This window comes from Dromiciops gliroides, chromosome 5 (genome assembly GCF_019393635.1).
Source record: "Dromiciops gliroides isolate mDroGli1 chromosome 5, mDroGli1.pri, whole genome shotgun sequence".
NCBI classification, from domain to species: Eukaryota; Metazoa; Chordata; class Mammalia; order Microbiotheria; family Microbiotheriidae; genus Dromiciops; species Dromiciops gliroides.
The window spans coordinates 102,491,555-102,516,657 of record NC_057865.1 but is presented as its reverse complement, the minus strand read 5'-3'; the positions used below and the strand labels follow the sequence as shown (position 1 = coordinate 102,516,657).

Genomic DNA, 25,103 nt, shown 5'->3' with positions numbered 1-25,103 from the left:
GAGACATCCCTAAAAGAAACATGGAGTTCAGGCTGTGGAGGGACCAGCTACCCCTGCCATTTCTTCCTGAAACTATTTCTCATAGTGCTGTCCTTGAGCTTCTCCTCTTCATTCCCTACATCTTCTCCCTTTTTGATCATCTATCAATTTATTCATTCAATAATCACTTTAGTGACTACTATTAGACCCTAGGCTGGGGGATACAAAATATTAGCTAAGACATGGTCCTTGGCCTGTAGAGCTTTAAGAAACAAATTCAGGCTACTAAAACATTAACATTAGAGTGTTGCAGAATAAACTACTATAATGTCTGAAGCTGTGTGGCACTGAATAAGATATTGATCTCTCTTAGACATTTAGTTTTCTCTTTCATAAATTAGGCATCATAAAAGCACCCTCTTCGTAGAGTTGTTGGAAGGAGCAAAGTGTTTCATCAACCTTAAAGCATTAGCTATTATTATATGGCTACCGCCATTGGAGATCAGGGAGGGCTATGAGATGATATAGGCTATGAGGTGATATTTAAATTAGGCTTTAAAGAGTAGAAGGAATTCAATAGCCAAAAGGGAGGGAAAGAACAAATGTTTCAGAGATCTCACAGTTCCTCCTTCTCCTCTCCAGGTGTAGTGACTTCCAAGCTATGGGACTCCAAAAGGACAATCTCCTCCCCTCCATGACAACACAAATAGTGACTGGGGTATTTTTAGACTGGTGGCAATGAGTTGGTAGAGCTAGGGGCTAGAAATCTGAGGGAAAGAGGTTCTAGAGTTTCTAGGAAGGCAATAGAGAGAGGGGCAAAAAATGTGAGGGGTTCAAGGGCATAGACACCCGAGTTCCATAAAAAGATAAGAAAACAGAAAAACTGCATACTCTATGAGAGGGGGATACTGGACCCAGTCAGGAGGGATCTGCGTTCAAACCCTGGCTCTGATAGGTATAAAATCAGTGAATCTGGACAGACCATTTAAACTGTCCAAACTTCAGTTCCCTATGTAGTAAAATAAGGGTGGTAATCCAGCGTTATGAGGAAGCATTTTACAAACTTAAAATTACTACTTATATATGGGTTGTCACTGAAAGTGGTTGGAATTTGACAAAAATAGATTTTGGTTGGGGGTAGTCAAGGAAGGATAAATTCAAGTTGGACTGAAAGAGAGAGAATATAGGCTTTCCAGAGTGCCAGACAAAGAAATCCTGGACTCAAAATGGACTGAATTTAAGGCAAGAGGCTGGAAGAGTATATTCAGCATGACTGAAATCAGTGACACATTTTTCAAAGCCAGACCAAGAAAAAATCTACACACTCTTATTCACCTTATTTGCCAAATTACCTTAGTTGTAGTTCTATCTTCTCTGTGAATTGTTGTCACATTAAAGACTTCTGAGATTATATGCTTGGGGTGGAGGGGAGAAGGACAAAAGTTACAAAGAAATGGCTAAATTGCTGGGACCATTGGCACAAGAGGGCTTCCCAAGTCCTTCACTAATGACAGTGGACCTAGGTTGTTCATTAGTAGCTTCTTCCCTGTTTCTCTAGTACTTTCCTTCTGCCTTCCTAAGTGGCTATCATTTTACATTCCTCTCTATTCCTCTGAAGAGGAAAAGCCTTGGGATAGAGATGTATAAATTAATAATCCCAAACTGTAAACAGGGAACAGATGAGACAATGTTTTATATAATAACAAATTCAGTTATTAACCACATTCAAATGGACATAAATACAGACTACTGCTCTCAGAATTCTTTTTTAAAAATGGGAACAATGTGAAGGTCATTCTGAACTTAGTTTGCATATATTTCTACATTGTTTTAACTCCAGGTTAAATCACTAACAGGTGAAATCATATTTCCCTAAGGTAGCTCATAAATTTCAGTGTTCTGTAACATAACTGGTTTTACTGAAATCCTGTTTCTTAAAACAAAAACAACAGTGATCCTTGACATTAACCACACAACTTAATAGATTCACGTCTTTCCTTCACAAGCATGTTTACTTGTCTCTAATTATACACATATCATGAGATACTTCAAGAATTATATTTTGCACATTTTAAATATTTCAAGCACTAATTGAACTATTGCTAAGGCCATAGAATGACAATAAATTCAGATCAAAACAGCAAAATCTTCCCCATTTGCAATTTATTACCTTTATTTATATGCAATTTATTATTATCTTAATTATTTCAGATGCTTTAGTATTCATTTAACAAATAATAGATTCCATACTGCAATGGCAAGCTTTCACTTTGTCTACCCTGGTAGATGGTCAAATTTCTAGTATGGAAATGTCCAAGCTTCCCCAAGGTATTTCTCTGCCTTATTCCCAGGAACAGATATGTCAGATATTTACTAGCCTTAGATCTCAGATATTTCTTCCATTGACTCCTGACTGCTAATGGTTCTCTTAAATCACCTATATAAGGATGGTTCAAGGACACCACAAACTTAAGAGTAAAACTCAAAAAAGAATTTTCCATGTCCCATAAAATCTTTCCCTTCAGACAATAAAGTTTAACAACAGGAGATTTAGACATAATTTTAATCAGAATCAAATTATTGCAATACATTAGCTTACACATAGCATTTATGATGCCTTCAAAAATCATGCAAAAAAAATTTTTACTTAAACATACACACACGTTTCTTTACAGAAAAAATTCTCCTAAATATTTCTTCCTAATAATATAACTTCTTAAAAACAGCTTAATATTTATCTGATGTTAAATTACTAATCACTAAGCTTTCGTGAAGTAAATTCCTAGAATGACAGATATTTCAATATCTTTTTCTTTGTCTTTAATTATATCAGTAGAAATCAAGAAAACTAATTTCATTCTGGAGTCCCACATACATAGTAAATATATGACAGTTTAGGTAAATCCCAGACAATGATTAACATATGTGTATATAACTATCTCTAAAGGAATTTCACATTTATCCCTTAAAGCAAAATTCAAATTTTAATAGCATTAGAGTTTGTTAATATTAAGTTGTTTCAAGACGTATATAACCTCCACAACTGATCTTTGGTCTATCTTTCTGTGGCCCTTTATCATACATAATTTTTACTGCATCATGATCTGAAAATGATGCATTTACTATTTCTTCCTTTCTGCATTTGACTGTGAGGTTTTTATCCCCCTAATTCAAAGTAGACTTTTGTGTAGGGACTTCTTAGAAAAAGGCATATTTCTTTCTATCCCCATTCAGTTTTCTCCAGAATCCTATCATGTCTAACTTTTCTAAAATTCTATTCATCTACTTAACTTCTTTCTTATTTATTTTGTGGTTAGATTTCTCTAGTCCTGAGATGTGGAGGTTGACGTCCCTCTCTAGTATAGTTTTGCTATTTCTTCCTTTAACTCATTTAACTTCTCTAAGAATTTAGATACTATTCCATTTGATGCATATGTTTAATATTGATATGACTTCATTGTCTATGGTACCTTTTAGAAAAACATAATTCCTGCCTTATATGTTTTAATTAGGCCCATTTTTACTTTTGCTTTTTCTGAGATAAGAATTGCTACCCCTGCTTTTTTACTTCAGCTAAAGCATAATATATTCTGCTCCAGCCTTTTAGCTTTACTCTGTGTTTATCTCTCTAATTCAAACGTGTTTCTTGTGAAGGACATACTATAGGATTCTGGTTTTTAATCTACTCTGCTATTCATTTCCATTTCATGGGAGAGTTCATCCCATTCACATTCACAGTCATAATTATTAACTCTGCATTTCTTCCATCCTATTTTCCCCTTTGTTTGTACTTTTCTCTTTTTGTCCCCCCTCAGGGCAATGGGGGTTAAGTGACTTGCCCAAGGTCACACAGCTAGTAAATGTCAAGTGTCTGAGGCCAGATTTGAACTCAGGTACTCCTGAATCCAGGGCCAGTGCTTTATCCACTGCTCCACCTAGATGCCCCTGTTTGTACTTTTCTCTACTGTTTCAGTTTGTCTCTCCTCACCAGTGTTTTGTTTCTGACCACCACCTCCCTCAATCTTCCTTCCCATCTATCAACCCCCTCCCTTTTCTTTCCCCTTTCCCCTCCTTCTGCCCTTTCTTCTTTCAGGGTCCACTCTTTTCTTTCCCATTTCCCCTCCTACTTCCCTATAGGGTAAGATAAATTTCTTTACCCAGATTAGTGTGTATGTTATTTTTCTTAGAGCTAAATATGATGAGAGTAAGGTTCAAACAATGCTCTTCCCTTCCCTTCTTTCCCTCTACTGTAATAGGTCCTTTGTGTCTCTTCATGTGATGTAATTTGCCTGAATCTCCCATTCCTCTCCTCTTCTCCAGTAAAGTTCTTTATTTTTCACCCCTTAAGGTACTTATAGCATCTTTGGGATGTAAAATATTTACCCTTATTGAATGACACAGTTTTTTTCCTTTTTTTCCTTTTTATGCTTCTCTTGAGTCTTGTATTTGTATTTGGAGCTTTGTATTTGGAGACTGAATTTTCTGTTCAGCTACAGTCTTTATATCAGGAAAGTTTGAAAATCTCCTATTTCATTGAATATCCATCTTTTTCCCTCAAAGATTTTGATCAGTTTTGCTGGGTAGTTGATTCTTGGTTGCAATCCAAGCTCCTTTGCCTTCCAGAATATCATATTCCAAACCCTCCAGTCTTTTAATGTTGAAGCTGCCAGGTTGTCTGTAATCCTCAATATGGCTCCATGATATTTAAATTGTTTCTTTCTGACTTCTTCCAGTATTTTCTCTTTCACTGAATAATTCTGGAATTTGTCTATAATATTCCTTGGAGTTTTCATTTTAGGGTCTCTTTCAGGAGGTGATCAGTGGATTCTTCCAATGACTATTTTACCCCGTGATTCTAGGATATCAAGGAAATTCTTGATACTTTCCTGAAATATGTGGTCCAGGATCATTTTTTTACCATAACTTTCAGGTAGTCCACTATTTTTTGAATTGTCTCTCCTGTATCTATTTTCTATGTCAGTTGTTTTTACAATGAGGTATTTTACATTTTCTTCTATCGTCACATTCTTTTGATTCTGTTTGATTGATTCCTCATATGCCATAGAGTCATTAGCTTCCATGTGACCAAATCTAAATTTTAAGGAATTATTTTATTCAGTCAGCTTTTTCATCTCCTTTTCCATTTGTGTAATTCTAATTTTTAAGGGGTTGTTTTCTTCATTGAATTTTTGTCCCACTTGGCAAATTTAAATTTTTAAGGAATTGTTTTCTTCAGCCAATTTTTGTTCTTTTTCTATGGTGTTGACTGTCTTGGATACCTGCCATCCCCTGCCCCCCAAATTTATTCTTCTACTTCTCTTATTTGATTTTTTAAATCCTTCCAAGAAAGCTTTTCAGTCTTCAGACCAATTCATCTTCCCCTTTGAGGCTTCACATATAGTCATTTTTCCAGTGTTGTCCTCTTTTGAGTTTGTGTTTTGGTATTCCCTGTCACCATAGTAGTTTTCTATAGTGAGGGTTCTTTTTTGTTTCTTACTTATACTTTACCTTATTTTGGGGACTTTTAAAGCTGATCTCTGGTCCTGGGACACAGGGGGCACTGTTCCAAACTTCTTTTGCTAGGGGGGAGGTATCTACTCAATGGCTTTATATTTTGAGGCTTCAGGTGGTTTGCTCATTTCACAGTGGTGTTCCAGCTTAGTAGAGCGTGTTGCATAGCATATAACACAGCCTGCAGATTGATTTCTTCATAGGAGATGGGAGGCCTCACAATTGGCCTACTATGGCACTAGCCTTTTGAGCCCTTACCAAAGGTCCTCAGCTGCTGATCTGTGCCATGCCTAAAAGCCTTCCTTTGGATTGTCTATACACCCTCTACACTGCTCTGCACTCCTGCTTTACCCAGGTGAGACAGACCTTTTCTTTCTTTCTTTCTTTTTGGGGGGAGGGGAGGCAATGAGGGTTAAGCGACTTACCCAGGATCACACAGCTAGTAAGTGTCAGGTGTTTTAGGTCAGATTTGAACTCAGGTCCTCTTGAATCCAGGGCCAGTGCTTTATCCACCTAGCTGCCCCAAGACAAGTCTTTTCTGAATTCCAGTTATCTCAAGCTGGAAGATTGTTTCACTCCATCTTTTCACAGGTACTATAACTCCAGAATCCATTTAGAAGCTTGATTAAATGTTGCTTCTGAGGGAAATTTGGGATTGCTCAGGCAACTTCCTGGCTTCTCTACACAATGTTGGCTCCATCCCTGGCCAACTATATTTTGAAAGAATTGTTTGATTCAGTCAACTTTTTTTTCCAGGACCTGTCTAAGTAAATACAATGAGAAGTAATAAACCCATTAAAGCAAACTTTGAATTTCTTTTACTGTCTGATGAGATCTTGGCCTCAGTAAATCTCTAAGAGAAATTTCCCACACTAGTTGGTTTCTGGATGAGGAAGTAGAAAAAAGGAAAACTTTGGTTCTAGTACAATAATTTGTTACTAAATATAAGAGAAAATAGCCATTTCTAACATAGCCAAAGGAGAGATTGTACCTTCAGTTAGGTTACATCCTATTAGGAAAATAAAACAAGGTCATAGATTGCTAAATACAGGATATATGTATAAATATATCTGTGTGTAGCTAAATATAGGTTAGCCCTGATTCCATAAATACAGAAATAAGAAAAGCCCTCTTAGAAAATGTGGCACTAATTTGAACTGAGCCATGGAGACATGAAGGGAATTAGGGGTTCCCAGAGATGAAGAGGTGAGTGTTCCATACATGAAGAGTGACCTGTACAAAGATCCAGGGGTCAAGATATGGAATTTCATGAACAAAAAATAGTAAGTAAGTTGATTTAGTTGTAGTGTAGGGTCCATGAGGGGATATAATGTATAATAAGTCTAGAAAGTCAGTTTAGAGTCAGATAATAAATGGATTTTAATTCAACCCTTTGTTCCTGGAATGCAAAGTTCCTAAGGGAGTGCTTATGAGGAGCAAAGATGCAGGAGGATTGCAGACATGATTGGCTTATAGAATACTGAAGGAGAATGGACAGAGACAAATCATTAAACACATCACCAGGCAGTTGCTAGGAGCTCTTGAGCAGTCCCTCTTTTCAGTGAGATTGGCTACAAGGACAGAAAGATTTGAACACCAAATTGGGACAAATAATTATTAATAATAGAGGTCTTGGAGGATCCAGTGATCTCCCCTTTATTACTCTTTTATTTCTCCCACTTCCCCCCTCATTGGCAAATTATCTTTGAGAGATTCCATCTAAATATGGCAGAAATTAGGCATAGACCAACATCTTACACTTTATACAAAAAATAAGGTCAAAATGGGTACATGATTTAGGCATAAAAGGTGATACCATAGATAAATTAAGAGAGGAAGGAATAGTTTACCGTTCAGATCTTTGGAAAGGAGAGCAGTTTATGACCAAACAAGAGATAGAGAATATTATGAAATGAAAAAGGGATGATTTTGATTATATTAAATTAAAAAGGGTTTGTACAAACAGAAGCAATGCATCCAAAATTAGAAGGGAGACAGAAAACTGGGAAACAATTTTTATAGCCAGTACTTCTGATAAAGGACTCATTTCTAAAATATATTGGGAACTAAATCAAATTTGTAAGAATCTAAGTCATTCCCCAATTGAGAAATGGTCAAAGAATACGAACAGGCAATTTTCTGATGAAGAAATCAAAGCTATCTATTGCCATATGAAAAAATGCTCCAAATAACTATTGATTAGAGAAATACAAATTAAAACAACTCTGAGGTACCACCTGACACCTATCAGATTGGCTAATATGACAAAAAAGGAAAATAATAAATGTTGGAGAAGCTGTGGAAAGATTGGAACACTAATGCATTGTTGGTGGATCTGTGAACTGATCCAACCATTCTGGAAAGCAATTTGGAATTATGCCCAAAGGGCTATAAAGCTGTGCATACCCTTTGACCCAGCAATACCACTATTGGGTCTTTTTGCCAAAGAGATCATAAAAAAGGGAAAGGGACCCACATGTACAAAAATATTTATGGCTGCTATTTTTCTGGTGGCAAGGAATTGGAAGTTGAGCGGCTTCTCTTATAACATGACTAATGCAGAAATATATTTAATGTTATTGTACATATATAACCTATATCAGATTACTCGCTGTCTTGGGGAGGGGGGCAGGGAGGGGAGGGAAGGAGAAAAATTTGAAATTAGAAATCTTATAAAAACAAATGTTGACAGATTCCATCTAATCTCTTCATCTGGTCCAAGACCAAGCCAATCTTACAAAGGAGGTTTGGGTGGAGACAGATTCTTTTGTCTACATAGGTGAAAGTCTTTTGCCTGCACAATCACACCTAGACTGGACATTATTTTTGGTAAAAGTGGTCTTACATTCTTGTCTGATTTCACCTTATCAAGAGGTGAGTGACTTTAGTTATATATCCCTAGACCTCCAAACGTATAACCCACCTCCAATCATTGTTGTTAATCTATTAGATTTGATGACTATGTGATGGATGTCCTACACTTGGAAAGGTATATAAACTCTGACCCCACCTGCATGAGGGGTCTTTTGGTCAGAGAGAGACAGCCGATTGACCTCCTCTTATGGATAACCCACCAGCCTATTAATAAAAAAGATTAAATTAACAAGAAATCATTTCTCTCATATTGTTAATCATCACAAAACCAATGTACCATGGAGATACTGCCCTTGATCTCTTAGTCTCTTTATTAGGCAGGTGGTGCAGTGGATAGGACAATGGGCTTAGATTCAGGTAGGCATAAGTTCTAATCCAGTTTCAGATCATTATTAACTGGGTGACTTTGGGCAAGTCACTCAACCTCTGGTAGTCTCATTTTCTTCAATTATAAAATGAGTATAATAACAGTACCTACAGGGGGCAGCTAGGTGGCACAGTGGATAAAGCACCGGCCCTGGATTCAGGAGGACCTGAGTTCAAATCTGACCTCAGACACTTGACACTAGTTGTGTGACCCTGGGCAAGTCTCTTCACCCCTTATTGCCCCCAAAAAACTAAACAAAAAACAAAAAGACAGTACCTACATTGCAAGGTTTTGTGAAGATCAAATGGGATATTTGTGAACAGTTAGCATAGTGCCTGGCACATAGCAGGTACAATGTAAATGCTTTTTCTTTCTTATGTTCAGTAATATTCATCTTTTCATATGTGCTGCTCAGAAACAACTCAAGAGGGAAAATAAGGGTAAGATGATCTGCTGGGAGGCATGTGATTATTTTCAGCAAGGCAATGATCCAATATAACCCTGAAGGACTTATAAAATTGCAATACATCTATAGAGAAAGAACTGATGGTATCTGAAAACAGATGGAAACACACTTAAAAAAAATTTTTTTGCCAATTCCTTAATCTAAAGTTTTGGGTTTTTTTAACTGTTTTCTCTTACAACCTAGCTAATGTGGGAATGTTTTCCATGACTACTCACGTATAACTTATTTTGAATTGCTTGAGTTCTTGTGGGTGGGGGGTGGGAAGGGAAGAGAAGTTGGAACACAAAGTTTTAAAAAATTGATGTCAAAATTTGTTTTTTACATATATTTTGGAAAATAAAATTCTATTCAACTATTAAATTTTTTTTAATTTAAAAATAAACAGGGAAAATAACAGCATTTCCCAACTACTGTTGTGACTGTGACTCTCATACATAGTAGGATTAAGAGAAGGGAGCTCTATAATGAGAAACTAAGTTTCTTGGTTGAAGAGGCAAAACAACAACAACAACAACAACAAAACCCATTGAGATTTGGTTGCGATTGTTGTTTTGTTTCTCCCCAGAAGGTTTGGGATTGGGAGTGAATGAATTATTATGCCTGGATGCTTTGTAATAAATACGGCTTTTCATACTAATTTTTACTATGCTAATATGATTAAACTGCTGTTCAACCGTGACCTTGCATTAATTTAAATAACTTCATCCAAGAGAATGACAATAATGAGACAATATACCAAAACCTATGGGATGCAGACAAAGCAGTGCATAGGGGAAATTTTATATCTCTCAATGCTTACATGAAGAGGAGATCAATGAATTGGGCATGCAACTAAAAAAGCTAGAAAAAGAACAAATTTAAAATCCCCAACTAAATACTAAATTAGAAATCCGGAAAATCAAAGGAGATATTAATAAAATTGAAAGCAAGAAAACTATAGAACTAATCAATAAAATTAAGAGTTGATTTTAAGAAAAAAACAATAAAATAGATAAGTCTTTGGTTAATTCGATTTTTAAAAAAAGAAAGAAGAAAACCAGTATCAAAAATGAAAGAGGTGATTTCACCACCAATGAAGTGGAAATTAAAGCAATAATTAGGAACTATTTTGCCCAACTGTATGCCAATAAATTTGACAATCTAAATGAAATGGATAAATATTTACAAAAATACAAACTGCCCAGGTTAACTGAAGAGGAAATAAAATCCTTAAATAAGCCCATATTAGAAAAAGAAATTGAACAAGCCATCAATGAACTGTCTAAGAAAAAATTTCCAGGGCCAGATGGGCTTACAAGTGAATTCTACAAAACATTTAAAGAACAATTTGCAGGATACAAAATAAATACACATAAATCATCAGCATTGCTATATATGACCAACAAAGTCCAGTAGCAAGACTTAGAAAGAGAAATTCCATTTAAAGTAATGATAGAAAATATAAAATACATGGGAGTCTACCTGCCAAGACAAACCCAAAAACTCTATGAACACAATTACAAAACACTTTTTGCACAAATAAAATCAGAACTATGTAATTGGAAAAATGTAAATTGCTCACGGACAGACCGAGCTAGTGTAACAAAAATGACATTTCTACCTAAATTAATTTACCTATTCAGTGCCATACCAATCAAACTACATAAAATACATTTTACAGAGTTAGAAAAAATAATATCAAAATTCATCTGGAAAAACAAAAAGTCAAGAATTCAAAGGAACTAATTAAAAAAAAAACACAGGAACGTGGGCTAGCCATACCAAATTTGAAGCTATACTATAAAGCAGCAGTCATCAAAACTATATGGTACTGGCTAAGAAATAGAGTGGTGGATCAATGGAATAGGTTAGGCACAGGAGACCCAGTAGTAAATGCCTATAGTAATCTACTGTTTGATAAACCCAAAGACTCCAGCTTCTGGGATAGGAACTCAGTATTTGACAAAAACTGCTAGGAAAACTGGAAGAGAGTACAGCAGAAACTAGGCATAGACCAACATCTTACACCTTATACAAAAATAAGGTCAAAATGGGTTCAAGATTTAGACATATTGGGTGATACCATAGATAAATTAGGAGAGAAAGGAATAGTTTACCTCTCAGATCTATGGAGAGGAAAACAATTTATGTCCAAACAAGAATATTATGAAAAGCAAGATGGAAGACTTTGATTACATTAAATTAAAAAGCTTTTGTACAGGGGGACAGCTAAGTAGCACAGCAGATAAAGCACTGGCCCTGGATTCAGGAAGACCTGAGTTCAAATCTGGCCTCAGACACTTGACACTTACTAGCTTTGTGACCCTGGGCAAGTCACTTAACCCTCATTGCCCCACTAAAAAAAAAAAAAAAAAAAAAAAAAAAAAGCTTTTGTACAAACAGAAGCAATGCAGCCAAAATTAGAAGGGAGGCAGAAAACTGGGAAACAATTTTTACAGCCAGCATTTCTGATAAAGGCATCATTTCTAAAATATATATAGGGAAGTAAATGAAATTGATGAGAATCCAAGTCATTCCCCAGTTGAGAAACGGTCAAAGGATATGAACAGGCAGTTTTCTTTTGTGTATTGTTTTATTTTGTTTTGTTTTTTGGATTTTTTTTGAACAGGCAGTTTTCTGATGAAGAAATCAAAGCTATTTATTGCCATATGAAAAAATGTTCTAAATCACTATTGATCAGAGAAATGCAAATTAAAACAACTTTGAGGTACCACCTGATACCTATCAGATTTGCTAATATGGCAAAAAAAGAAAGTAATAAATGGTTGGAGAATCTGTGGGAAAATTGGAGCACTAATGCATTGTTTCTGGAGCTGTGAAGTGATCCAACCATTCTGGAGATCAATTTGGAACTATGCCCAAAGGGCTATGGGACCGTTCATACCTTTGACCCAGTGGTACCACTGCTAGGTCTGTATCCCAAAGAGATGTAAAGAATTAATTGCTATTTGAGGTTTCTATGACCCCATCTTTTGGCTAGAATTTTTTAAAAATCCTCTGCGTGCACTGGCCTGGGGCTCTGCAAACCACATGGTGCTCCACCCACTCATTGTAACCGTTGCCATGATGCTGGCACCTCATGTCATCACCACTCATCGATGCCTACATGGGCCTGACAAAATTATAATGATTGGAAGGCTAGTGAGGGCAGTCATGTGACTGTCAGAGCAGCAATTGGCTGGGGGCTGTTTGTGGTCAGCCTGTGGTCTGCTGGGAAGAAGGGAGTTTTTCCAGTATTCTAGCTTGAAGCTGGAAGGCAACAGGACGTTGCTGTGTGTTCTCAGCTGATTCTTGGGCAGTGGTGTTGTTCAGGTTGTATAATTTCCCTTTCCTTTTCCTTAATCCTACTGATCCTGTTTGTGTTTTTTTAAGTTCGTTCTTGTTAAATAAATAAATCCTGCTCTGTTTTGAGGAAGGTTGTCTGTCTCCTTCCTTGCCCCAATATTGCGGTGAGCTGCTTAGCTAACACTCCCCAATTAAAAATTGGTCCCCACAGAGAACATAGAAAAGGGAAAAGGACCCACATGTGCAAAAATATTTATAGCAGCTCTCTTTGTGGTGGCAAAGAATTGGAAATCAAGAGAATGCCCATCAATAGGGAAATGGCTAAACAAATTGTGGTATATGTGTGTAATGGAATACTATTGTGCTATAAGAAATGATGAGCAAGAGGAGTTCAGAGAAACCTGGAAGGACTTACATGAACTGATGTTGACTGAGAAGAGCAGAATCAGGAGAACATTGTACACAGTAACAGCAACATTATGTGATGAACAATGGGGGTAGACTTGGTTCTTCTCAGCAGTGCAACAATCCAAAACAGTTTCAAAGAACTCATGATAGAAAATATTCTCAACATCCAGAAAAAGAACTGTAAATTATGAATGCAGATTGAATCAAACTGTTTCTACTTTTGTACTGTTTTATTTTCCTTCTTGTTTGAGGTTTGCCCTTTGTGTTCTGATTCTTCTTTCACAAGATGACTAATGCAGAAATACGTTTGATGTGACCTGTACATATACAACCTATATCAGATTTATTTCCATCTTGGGTAGGAGGGAGGGAAGGGAGGGGGGAGAAAAGAAAAATTTGGAACTAAAAATCCAGTGTAAACAAATGTTGAAAATTATCCTTATATATAATATCTAACTAGAAAATAATAAAAATTAAATTAAAAAAAAAGAAAACAAATGTTAAAAATTATTCTTAACTGGAAAATAAAAAATACTTTAAAATAAATAAAATAAAATAAAATAAAATAAAAATAAAATAAAATAAAATAAAATAAAATAAAATAAAATAAAATAAAATCATGAATCAAAAAGGACAAAATTATTTTACTGACCTCACCATTTGAACAGAATTCATAATACCCAGGATTCATTGCTTCAAGATCATAAGGTCTCCCAGCTGTGATGGCTTCCCCAATACCACCTTTTTAGATCGCTCCTAGTGCCTCCTTTAAACACATGTTAATAATAGTAATTTCCAGAACGTTTTCCCCCTCTAGCTCTGGTATCAGTTTCCATGCCCCTTTGTAGCATCTCCAGTCTTCCTATCTGGCAATAGAAGTTCAAATGCTAAGGGCATAAAAATTATGAATATAGTTCTTGTTGTCCAAATGACTAATGTCCTACCCAAAACATAACACTGCTTCTGCTATTTTCTCTCCATTCTATACTCAGTTTTGGTAACTCATCACTGGTGGTGTGTCTGACTAATTTTGTTTCATCTAATTTCTTTTTATGGAAGATATCCTCGGCCTCAGTACCTCCACAGATTTTTAAAAAGGTAGTGCAGAATTGCTAGGCTACAGAAGGAAGGCTTTTAAATAATCTATCTACCCCTATCTTTGTGACTTTTAGTCATTCTGTCAGTCATATCTGACTTTTTGTGACCCCAGATGGGTTTTTTTTTTGTCAGATACCAGGTTTGCCATTTCCTTCTCCCATAAATTAAGGCAAACAAAGGTTAAGCAACTCTCTAAGGGCCACACAGGTAATTTTTGAGGTGAGATTTGAACTGAGGTCTTCCTGACTTCAGTCTCAGAGTTCAATCCACTGAGCAACCTAGCTGCCTCATTTGGATATTTAATTAAGGTTAAATTAAAGTGATACTATTCATTTGTGATGAGTAGTACTTAGGATATAATTCATCTGTGTATTTTCTATGATAATTCATCTTAGTTATAGTTAAGGGCAGTTAGGTGGTGCAGAGGATAGAGCACTGAGCTTAGAGTCAGGAAGACTCATCTTCCTAAGTTCAAATCTGGCCTCCAGACACTTACTAGCTGTGTGACCTTGGGCAAGTCACTTAACCCTGTTTTTCTCAGTTCCTCTACTATAAAATGAGTTGGAGAAGAAAATGACAAACCACTCCAGTATTTTTGCCAAGAAAATCCCAAATGGAGCCATGAAGAGTTGGACACAGCCGAAAGGACTGAACAACTACAACAAAAGTCAGCTTAGGCATTATTTACAACATTGATACATAAGGAACCATTTTTCTATTATTTTCTTAAAACTTCACTGTCTAGTTTCCACACTTTGTGGAACCAACAGAGTACTATTTATCATTGATCCCTTAGACATAACAAGTACTACTTCAGCAGCTACCATGGCAAACTGAACTACTGAGATTAAGTATCATGTAAAAAATTAACTCATTTATCTTGTTTTTCTGGTGGAGCACATGATATCAACAGGTCATGGTGTTCTGAACCATTTTTATGGATTCCTCTGGCATTGTCTCCAGTAACCTTTCTCTCAAATGTCACCTGCAGGTATTCCCATAGAGCGTTACTGCCCATTTCCCATGTCCTTTTCCAACCTCCACTGAAATATAGAGTCTTGGGTTACAACCATACCTTTGCCACATCCTATCTGTGTGATTTTGGGCAGGTCAAAGCCACTAAGCATAGTTTCCTGATCAATAATAAAGGTATAATAGTATTTGCCCTGCCTGTTATATGGGATTTTTAAAGCTTCAAATGAAATTGCATTTGTAAAAATGCTTTGAAAAACTACAATATTAAACAAAAATATGGTTATATTCTTATTGTCACTATTGTTATATCACAGAATTTAAGAGTTGGAAGGTACTCACTTTAATCCTTTGTTCACCATGAAGATTGTTCTCCTTTATAGAGAAAAAATAAACAAGATAGGAATTCAGTGTTTTTTTTTTCCTTTGACCACCATGGTTATATCATCTATCCCTTCTTTTATCTTCCTATTGAATCTAACATGTTAAACACATGAAAACGTGAATGTGTACACACACACACACACACATATACACACACACAAAAAACCCTTTTTGTTATTGTTCTTGTTTATTCTTTCTTGTATTTTTTCCTTTTGTTCTGATTAAAGAAGAAATATGTTTAACATGATAGTAACCTGTATCAAACTGCTTGCTGGCCTCTGGAGGGAAGAAGGGAGGGAGATTGGGAGAAAAATTTGGAACATAAAAATTATCTTTACTTGTAATTGAGAAAAGTATAAAATTAAATGTAAATTAGATAATGAATTCATTTTATATCTCTTAGTCCTTCTGGTCAATTACCCCTTTTCCCACTCATTAGAAATATATTTTTTGTATTTTCATAACCAGACTAGTTTTGACCAATTTAGACAAGTTTTGACCAATTCAAACCCATTCAGACCAGTTCAAACTGGTTTTGACCAATTCAAATAGGCTTAAACCAGGTTAGACCTGTTAAAACCTATCAAAACTGGTTTTGACCAGTTTAATGACAAGTCAGTGTCTTGTACACAGTTGGAGGTTAATAAATAGCTGGATTAAACTGGCTTGAACTTGATTAAACTGTTTTGAACTGGTTTGGTTTAATAAACAAACTGGTTGCAACTGATTTAAACTCATTTTACCTGTCCCAACAGTTTTAAGCTGGCTTAAACTAGTTTGAACTGGTCAGAACTGGTTTGAATATTATTAAACTGGTTTGAACTGAATTAAACTGGTTTAATGTGGTTTTAATTGAATTAAACTGGTTTGAACTAAATGAAACTTGACTTGAATTAAACTGGTTTGAACTGGAATAAACTGACATGAATTGGGTTATATTGGTTTGAAATGGATTAAACTGGTTTTAACTGGTTTAAATTGGATTGAACTCGTCTGAACTGGTTTAAAGTACTGGTTATGCTAACATATTTATTGTGTATTATATATCATGTATATATTGTATTTATATTAACCTTACAATTGTATGTTATATCATATTTATATTCTAATTTTATGTTACATTATAGCTATTTCTATTTAGGTTTAATTCTCATGCTAGATTGTATCAGAATTTACTTAACTTCTCTGCCTCAGTTTCTTCCTTCTCAAAATGGGGATAACAGCATTCATACTACTTACCCCAGAGTATGATTGTAAGGAAAGTGACATATAAACCTCAGTATTAGGTGTGTCTCAAAGGCCTCAAAAAAGTCTACAAAGTTTTAGTGAATTTTTAAGTTTTAAAATGCTTCAAAGTTGGCTATTTTAAATAAGTGATAGTGATGACCACAGTGAAGAGGAAGTTGAAGGAAGTGAGAATGTTCACCCTAAAGAAGAGGAGACTCAGGAGGGACATTTTAGCTATCTTCAAGTATTTGAAGGATTGTTGTAGGAAGAAGATATTAGACCTTTTCTTCTTGGACTCAAAGTTAAGAATCAGGAACAATGGGCAGAAGTTTCAAAGAGGGAAATTTAGGATTGCTATATTGACCACCCATTTCTGTAATATTATCCAGAAGCTATATGATATCCCTTATCATTCATCTTTTTGACTCCACTCCTTATGATTCCTCATAGCCTCAGGTTGGTGTGTTTGTATAGTCAGATCTTGGCTCAGATCCCTTTAAATTCCAGGAAAATTTCTCCTCTCTCCCATTCCTGTTGTGTTTCATTTGGAGTCACTTGAGAAAGGCACAATTACATACACTTCTTTAATTCTAAGATTAGAAATGAATAAAAACAAGTATACAGATTCGCCCAACCAAGAAGACTCTCCCCAGCTCATGCAATCTCCTGATACCTGGATCGACCTTACTCTTTACAAATAACCCCCAAAATGAGAAGCTCAGTTTCATATCTCCTTATGGATTAGACTCCCATTGAGAGCTAGCAAGATGCCTGGGACAGGAAAAGTGAATCAAGTCATTTTGTACTCATAGGAAAACCTCTTAATAACATCAATATCCAGTTTGCAATGGGAATTCAGAACCTCGGATGCTTCTAATATTCTCCTTCTTGAGGAATTAGCAATTCCTCAGAGTGCATCCTGGCAGCCCTCACTTCTACTCTTCAGGCCTCAACTCTTTTCATTTATATTCATTTGTTTAAATGCTTCAATTTAACCTCTCCTCTTGTGTTCTTCTGTCTTCTGCAAATTAAAATCCTGAGCTTGTACATTAAATTTTAAACTACACTAAATATTTTCCCCATGCATAACAGACTGCCTCTCTGCCTCATTCCTACCAGTGACATCAGAGGGAAACTAACACTGGCCTCCTGGAAAACAGCCACCATACTCTCTGCATGATCAAAAAAATCACTATGTGCAAGGGATATCTACACACTACGTCTCCTGAATCCCCAGACCCCAAGTCACCATTCTATCAGTTGTTGGGAGAAAGGGGAAGAGCATGGTTCCACAGCCACTACACAAAATAATATTTATTTGACATTTACCATACATTGTCCTGGGATCTCATTTATATTATTATTTCGCTTTTGTTGCCTGTGCGTATTTTGAGTAATACTTCTTTATATCCCTTGTAGAGCCTGAATTGGTGACTTAACCATGAAAAAAAAAACCTAATAAATATTTGTTTGTCAGTTGGTATCAAAGAGAAACTGAAGATGAGACCCACAGGTTCTTACTGTGATGTCAGTTGAAAATAGGGAGACCTACATTATCTAGATATTCATGGATTCCCTAATACCTGGGTGCATCCTTGTCTCTCTTTCTTGGGCAATGTTAAACTCCTATTTGGAATGATTCAAGGAATGGCAAGATCTTTCCCTTCTTCATCTACTCAGCCTTTGAGGTCCACAATTTCAGTGGACAGTGAGCTACAGTTCCCACATTCCATCTCTTTTATTTTTCAGGGTAATGAGGGCTAAGTGACTTGCCCAGGGTAACACAGCTAGTAAGTGTCAAGTGTCTGAGGGCAGATTTGAACTCAGATCCTCCTGAATCACACATTCCCTCTCTAATCAGTCACAGACTTTACCTCCTCATAGAATCATAAAAGCTGAGAGTTGGAAGGAACCTCAGAAGTCATCTAGTCCAACCCCCATGTGAAGCATGAACCTCCTCTGCAACCTTCCCAAGAAGCGTTGATCCAACTTCTAGTTGAACACCCCTTTGGGCTTGTTTCTCATTGTTCTTTTTCCTTCCCGTGGACACAGAAGGAAGAGTACACTCCACAGACTGATAAATGGATAAAGGTTTCCCCCTGCTGTATACATATGTGAATGATGCTAGTGTTAATCTCTCTGAATACTGCTCACTACATTTAGGAGCTGAACAGGATGTCAGACCCCATGTTATCCATCTCTTCCCCAAATCATCTGCACACCTTCCCACCTACACAACTACTAATGTTGGAATGAATTCCACCCTGGATTGAAAGAGACAACACAACCGAGTAATGGTACCATGTACTTTACAAAGCCAAGCCCTTATAGAACATTTGGGCTATAGGTTTCTATAGTAAATCTTATTCTTGAGGTCAACAAATGGTAACTTTATGATAACTTATGATAACTTTTGCTTAATAATCGAAATATTGCTGGTTTGCTTGTATAATTATAAAGAAGGCACAAGATTGGGCAAGTGAAATACATCAGAATCAGCACAATGCAGTGGAAGAACACTACATTTAGAATCACAGGCAAGGTGTTCTAATCTTGGCTTTACACACATTTATCATTTGTGTTCTTAGTATGGTCATTCGACTTCATTGTGTCTTGACTGCCTTCTTCTGTAAAATATAGAAGTTGTACCAAGTGACTTAAAAGGTCTTTTCTAGGTAAAAATCTCCAGAATGATCATCAAAATCCATTAAATTGTGGATCATGTATAAACAGAAAAAATAAAATAGCAACATGCCATTCAACCAAATTAGATGGTATTTATTTTTGCAATTTTCATGAGAAAATGGAAATTGGACATATCTGTTATTTCATACAAGTTTGTTTAGCAATGACAGCTTTTTTCCATTTGAGATGTAAGGGTCATGTGCCTGCCATTTGCTTGAGTTACCACTGGATGGTGCTCCTGCATACATGGCAGCTTAGTTTAGCAAGCTGTTTTCTTCTGTTGCGTGTACTTTTAAAACAATTCATGGGTTATAAACCACCTGGTTTTACTAACAGTTCTTTAATGACAAAATAAAATGCCATAACTTATACAATGAACTCAATAGATAAGAGAATTCTAAGAAGCATGGTACAGTGAGAGAAAATGCTAGATTTGGACAAGAAGGAGGAGGAGGAAGAAGAGGAGGAGGAAAAGCAGGAGGAGGTAGCACTATGAATAGAGTTCTGGGCCTAGAGTCGAAAAGACTCATCTTCCTGAGTTCAAATCTGACTTCAGACGCTTACTAGCTGTGTGACCTTGGGCAAATTACTTAGCTTTGTTTGCCTCAGTTCCTCATTTGTCAAATTAACTGAAGAAGAAAGTGGCAAACCACTCCAGTATCTTTGCCAAGAAAACTTCAGATGGGATCCTGAAATGGGATGGGATGACTGAAATGAATGAACAACATCAATGCCAATAATAATAATAGCCAGATGACCAAATTTCAAATCCTGATCATGCAACTTATTAGCCTGTGTGACCTTCAGTGAATTTCTTAACCTCTAATGGCCTCTGTTTCTCCATCTATAAAACAAGGGGGCTGGATTAGATGACATCGAAGGTTCATTCCTGTCCTAATTCATTGAACCCAAGTGAATACTTTTACTTAGGTCAAATCAAGTACCAATAATATCAAGGATAGTCTTGAAGTAAAGAAAAGTCATAAAAGTTAAAACTGAGGGACCATATGTATAAATAATATTGGGCAATATGACTATTTTTTGCCTTAGTGGTAATGACGTGGTTTATAGGCTGATTGTAGATATGATTCTTATCATATTATGTTAGAGTAGCATATAGATGGCCCCTCATCCATAGAACCCCAGAAAGCTAACCCATGTTGTAGCTATTTTGTGGGTCAAAATCCCCCCTAAACATAGCTAATGAGCCTCTACCAATGCTCCTATTTTTTATTAGTAAATGGTAGGACACATTATAGTTTAAAGCAAAGACATTTAATAAAATAGCACAGTAAAAAATAACATGAAAATATTTCCCCCATGCACCTTGAACTGATTTTCTCTCAAACATACACACATCCAGTGGGGAGAGGAGATAGATATGTATAGTACAGATGGGAGGGGCCACTTATCCCTCTGGACTGGCAGAACCATCTATATCTTCTGGTAATGTCATTCTCTTTCTTAGTTCTGGGCTTGCTCTGCATAAGTAGTTTCTGCTTTTCCCCATAAGGCATCACATGCTTGCTCTCTGATCTTCAGATATCTTCAAGATTACTTATAAGGCTCTATAACCCACTGGAGATGCTATAGTTAATAAACCTTTCTCTGGGAAAGGAGTGCTACATTTCTTTTCAGTAGCTTGTTTCAACTTCCCTATGTACTTTATTTATAGCCTTCAATAAAAGTCTTTAAAGCCACCTGCTACTCATTCTACTCTCTGCTGGGGGGGGTTCTGTGGTTAGAAAGCTCTCCTTTCCAAAGGGTTACTGTTCTATTCCATCAGCTTTCTCAGTGAACTCTTTTAATAAGTGGCTAGGAAGGTCTTCCCCTAAGCAAGCCTACCCATAATACTCAAGCTAAAAATCATGTTTGCTCTTTTTGACTTCAAATTTGTTGCTTTATATGCTGTTCTGCTTGGCTAAGAAGATGCCCAGGAGATACATCCACTTGGAGGTTCATGGTTCCCCTACACAAGTTATACTCTTAGTAATAGTATTTACCTTTTATTTACAGGTATGTATACCATCTCTGGTACCTAAGTCTATGATTTATTTATGTTAAATCAATAGAACAAAACCTGAAATTCAATTGTCTTCAATAGCTACAATAACGTTTACTTCCAGTTGTTTGACCCTTTTTAGTTTGGGATATGGGAGTTATGGACAAATCTGATGGGGAAACTATTACTCTGTCATTAATTTATTTCATTAGGCTCCTCTAATCATTGGCTCATGGATATCTTTTTTAAGGAGCTTCACACAAAGAGTGAGTGGCTTACCACTTAGTTTTGTTTTGTTTATAACTACATTATACCTGGGCATAAGAATATCATTATTAGTCTCGCTATTTTTCCCAAGGCAGAACGATATTTTCTTTCTGATTTTGCCATCTACTTGATGTTATGTAAACATCCCTATACCCCCTCCAGTTGTGAGATCTCAAAAGTCCATCCTCAACACTGAATTTGTCTGAAATTTGATCAAAAGATTATGAACCCTGGCAGAGAAAAATTATTTCATTTTCATATTATTGGTTCTAAAAAACAGGAAATTTGTGCTTCCCACAGTTGGGCTTTTTGACAGTAATTTGTGTTTTATAAATTTTGTAGAAGTAGATGTGGGTCAAGGGATATGAGCCAGCAGTTTTCAAAAGAAAAGATACATGCTATTAATAACTATATGGAAATGAAAAGTCCGAATCACTGCTAAAAATGAAATGCAAACTAACACAACTCTGTAGTTCTACCTCACACTATTAGTTTTGCAAAATTAACCAGAAAAGGAAAATAACAATTATTGTAGGGAATGAGGAGGCATACAAAATCACTATTCATAGAGATATGAATTGATAGAGTCCTGAAAAGCAATTTGCAAGTCACTGAATTGTGCAGACCCTTTGATCCAGGGATTCAAAAATTTAATGACAGTGGGAAAACACCCATATCATAAAAATACGTATAGCAGATCATTTTTAAATAATAAAAAGGGGGTGAATTAAAGGATACTTATCAGTTGGGGCATGGCTAAAGCAAATGTAAGCTATGAATACAATGTAATATTATTGTGCCATAAGAAATGATGAAAGGCATCCTTTTAGAGAAATATGGTGCAATTCATATTAACTGATAGAAAGAAAATGAGAACAATTTATATAATTATTATAATACTACAAAGACAAACAACTTGAAGACTTAAGAACTCTGATAATTTCAAGGACCAGCCAGCCATACTCCAGAAGACAGATGATGAAACATGCTTCCCCCCTCTTGGAAGATAGTTAATAGTCTATAGGGACAAAATGAGACATATGTTGTTAGATGAAACCCGTGCGTGAATGTGTTTTGTTTGACTATTTATTTGTTCTGAGGAGAGCTTATTTTGTGGTGGGATGGAATTGTTGAAAGGATGTGAATGTGGTTATTCATGGGAAAAAATGAAGAAAATAAAAATGCTCAATGAAACATTATAAAAACACACAAAAGGTAGAAGAAGGAAATTCAGAGGAAGCCATAGATAGGCAGGATAATATTGGTATTAACACCCTGTTAAATTTAAGGTATGACTTTAAAAAAATGCACACAACTATTTATAGTAGAGATTCATAGTTCCCTGAACAATTCTCTTTTTGTGTTCTTCTTTGTTACGTAAAAATGTTTATGTTTGTTGATATTTACCTGTGCACCATATTGTTTCCTCTCAGTAGAATGTAAGCTTATTTTATTATTGACATTACAGCCCAGCTACTACCAATCATCCATCTGCTTCTAATACCTCCCTGGCTCCCACCTAACTCCTTGAGACACAATCAGTATCACAGCTGACTAGATTCTTGAGCTACAAGGCCCTGCTTGAGCTGGGCCTGAGGAAACTAAACCTCCCATTGAAGTAGTTTGAAGGCAGTTTTCCAAGGAACTCCTCATTATCCTTCACTGGGAGACTTGAATATGGAAATTGCTGTTTCCTGGAGGGGAAAAAAAGAAAGTCATAAGATCATAGAATATAACCCTGGAAGGAGCCTCAGAAAAGTAATTCTCCTCCCTCAGGCGATAAAAATGAAATGACTTCCCCAGGGTCACTCATATTAGGTAGTAGAGCAGGCTTCTCTGACTGAATCCACTGTACTTTCCACTGCGGTGTACCACCTTGGTGTTTGAGCATCTGGATCCGGAGTAAAATGTAAGAACCTTTTACATACTTGTGTGTGTGTGTGTGTGTGTGTGTGTGTGTGTGTGTGTGTGTGTGTGTGTGTGTGAGCGAGCGAGCAAGCAAGAGAGAGAGAGAGAGAGAGAGCGCCAGTCCTGAAGCCCAGGAGCACTAGGGGAATCTGGAGGTAGAGGGATGGGGAGGAGCAAAGGCTTATTGAAAAGCCAGTGTCCTCCATAGGGAGCCCAACAGAGTGTTCAGCATGACTGGGAGTACACCCTCAATGAAGGCAAGAGGGAGCCAGCCCACATACACCAATGCCGCCCACCTCTCTACACGCATGAGCACACAAGCAGCAGTTCCTGTGGTTTCTTCCTGGCTCTGAGGGGTGGGCTAGAGGGAGGAGCTGTTTATGTACAAGACTGTAACATTGTGGGGACAGGGGGCCACGGTGATTCAACTCTATGATGTGCCTTTACAAAATCCTCCCTAGGGAGAACAAATGGGTCTGCAGCTCAGCTGCCCCTGTTTCACGTGTCTCCAACCTGATGCCTGCTTGGAAACAAGATGTAGAGCGACCCCCTCTACCTGGGCACATACATGTGGCCTTGTCGAAGCCAGAGACCTCAGCGATGTCACACACAAAAACAAATCCTCATACCTCTGTACAGGTCACAGGTGCAGTGCCTTAGGTGAAGCTGGAATTGAGACCTAATCTTCCTCAGAAGAGAGAATGGAAAACAGAAGAAGATCTCGCCTATTAGGTCACAAATGAAGAAGAGAAAGTGACTGGTTCATCCCAAATCCCCACTGACATCTGGAGACTATCAAGTGGATTGTACATATGCCTAGTCTATAACGGGTCAGTCCTTAAATACAGAGAGGAAGAAACTAACGATATCTTTGCTCTGAAAGGATCCACCTTCATTTCCTATGACACGTGCCTCCTGATCCCGTTCTCTTTTTCATTAGAGAAGGAATATTTACACATGGCACAATTGGAAAGGATAACAGAGCTTTTCTTCCCTGGAGTCCCCCTCGAGCATGGGCTCTGATGAGATAGGTGATAACATTTTTAATACTATAATAGCCATTGACAGATCCAAGGAGTGAGAGAATTGGAGGTTTTCTGGGCCACCCTTGTCGAGCACAGCACAGGAAGATGTCTGTTTCCTCACTGTCTCCATACAAGGGGGTTCCATACTTCTGTCCAAGGGTAAACAGACCCAGGATACTGGATTAACTTTCAACCTCTCTCTGTATTACTGTGACAAACTCAGAGCTTCACTTTGGAAAAGGCACCAGACTCATAATTTTGGGTAAGCTTGTCCCCTGGATTGTTCTGTGGTGGAGCTGGTCCCAGATTCACTTTCTAGAATTGTTGTATCCTGGTGTGCCAACTACGGAGTTTTCTTTGGACCAGGGACCAAGCTTACTGTTGTAGGTAAGATTTCGAGGGTTCTTGAGTGAGGCTGGAGGACAATGGAGAAGAGACCACCAGATGGGCTTTGAAAGGGAGGAAGCCCTTATGATATAATTCATCTAAGGGACTCGGTGTCCAATAATGAATCCCATGAAATCTTAACATTTTCAGAAGTCTCCTTGTCCAACCCAAAGCTTGAACAGTTTTTATTAGGGTAAAGAAAATAAATGATCCTGTAGGGAATCAGAGGAAACCTTGGGAAAGGAAAACTTCCTGGCA

At 36.9% G+C, this 25,103-nt stretch overlaps 1 gene segment (V, D, J or C); it reads left to right on the top strand.

Moving 5' to 3' along the window:
- Nucleotides 1-25,103, top strand: part of LOC122728275 — a 77,164-nt gene that overhangs the window by 42,650 nt on the left and 9,411 nt on the right. The window contains 1 exon segment of the C gene segment in view: nt 12,062-12,073. Within this exon segment, the coding sequence occupies nt 12,062-12,073 (12 nt within the window).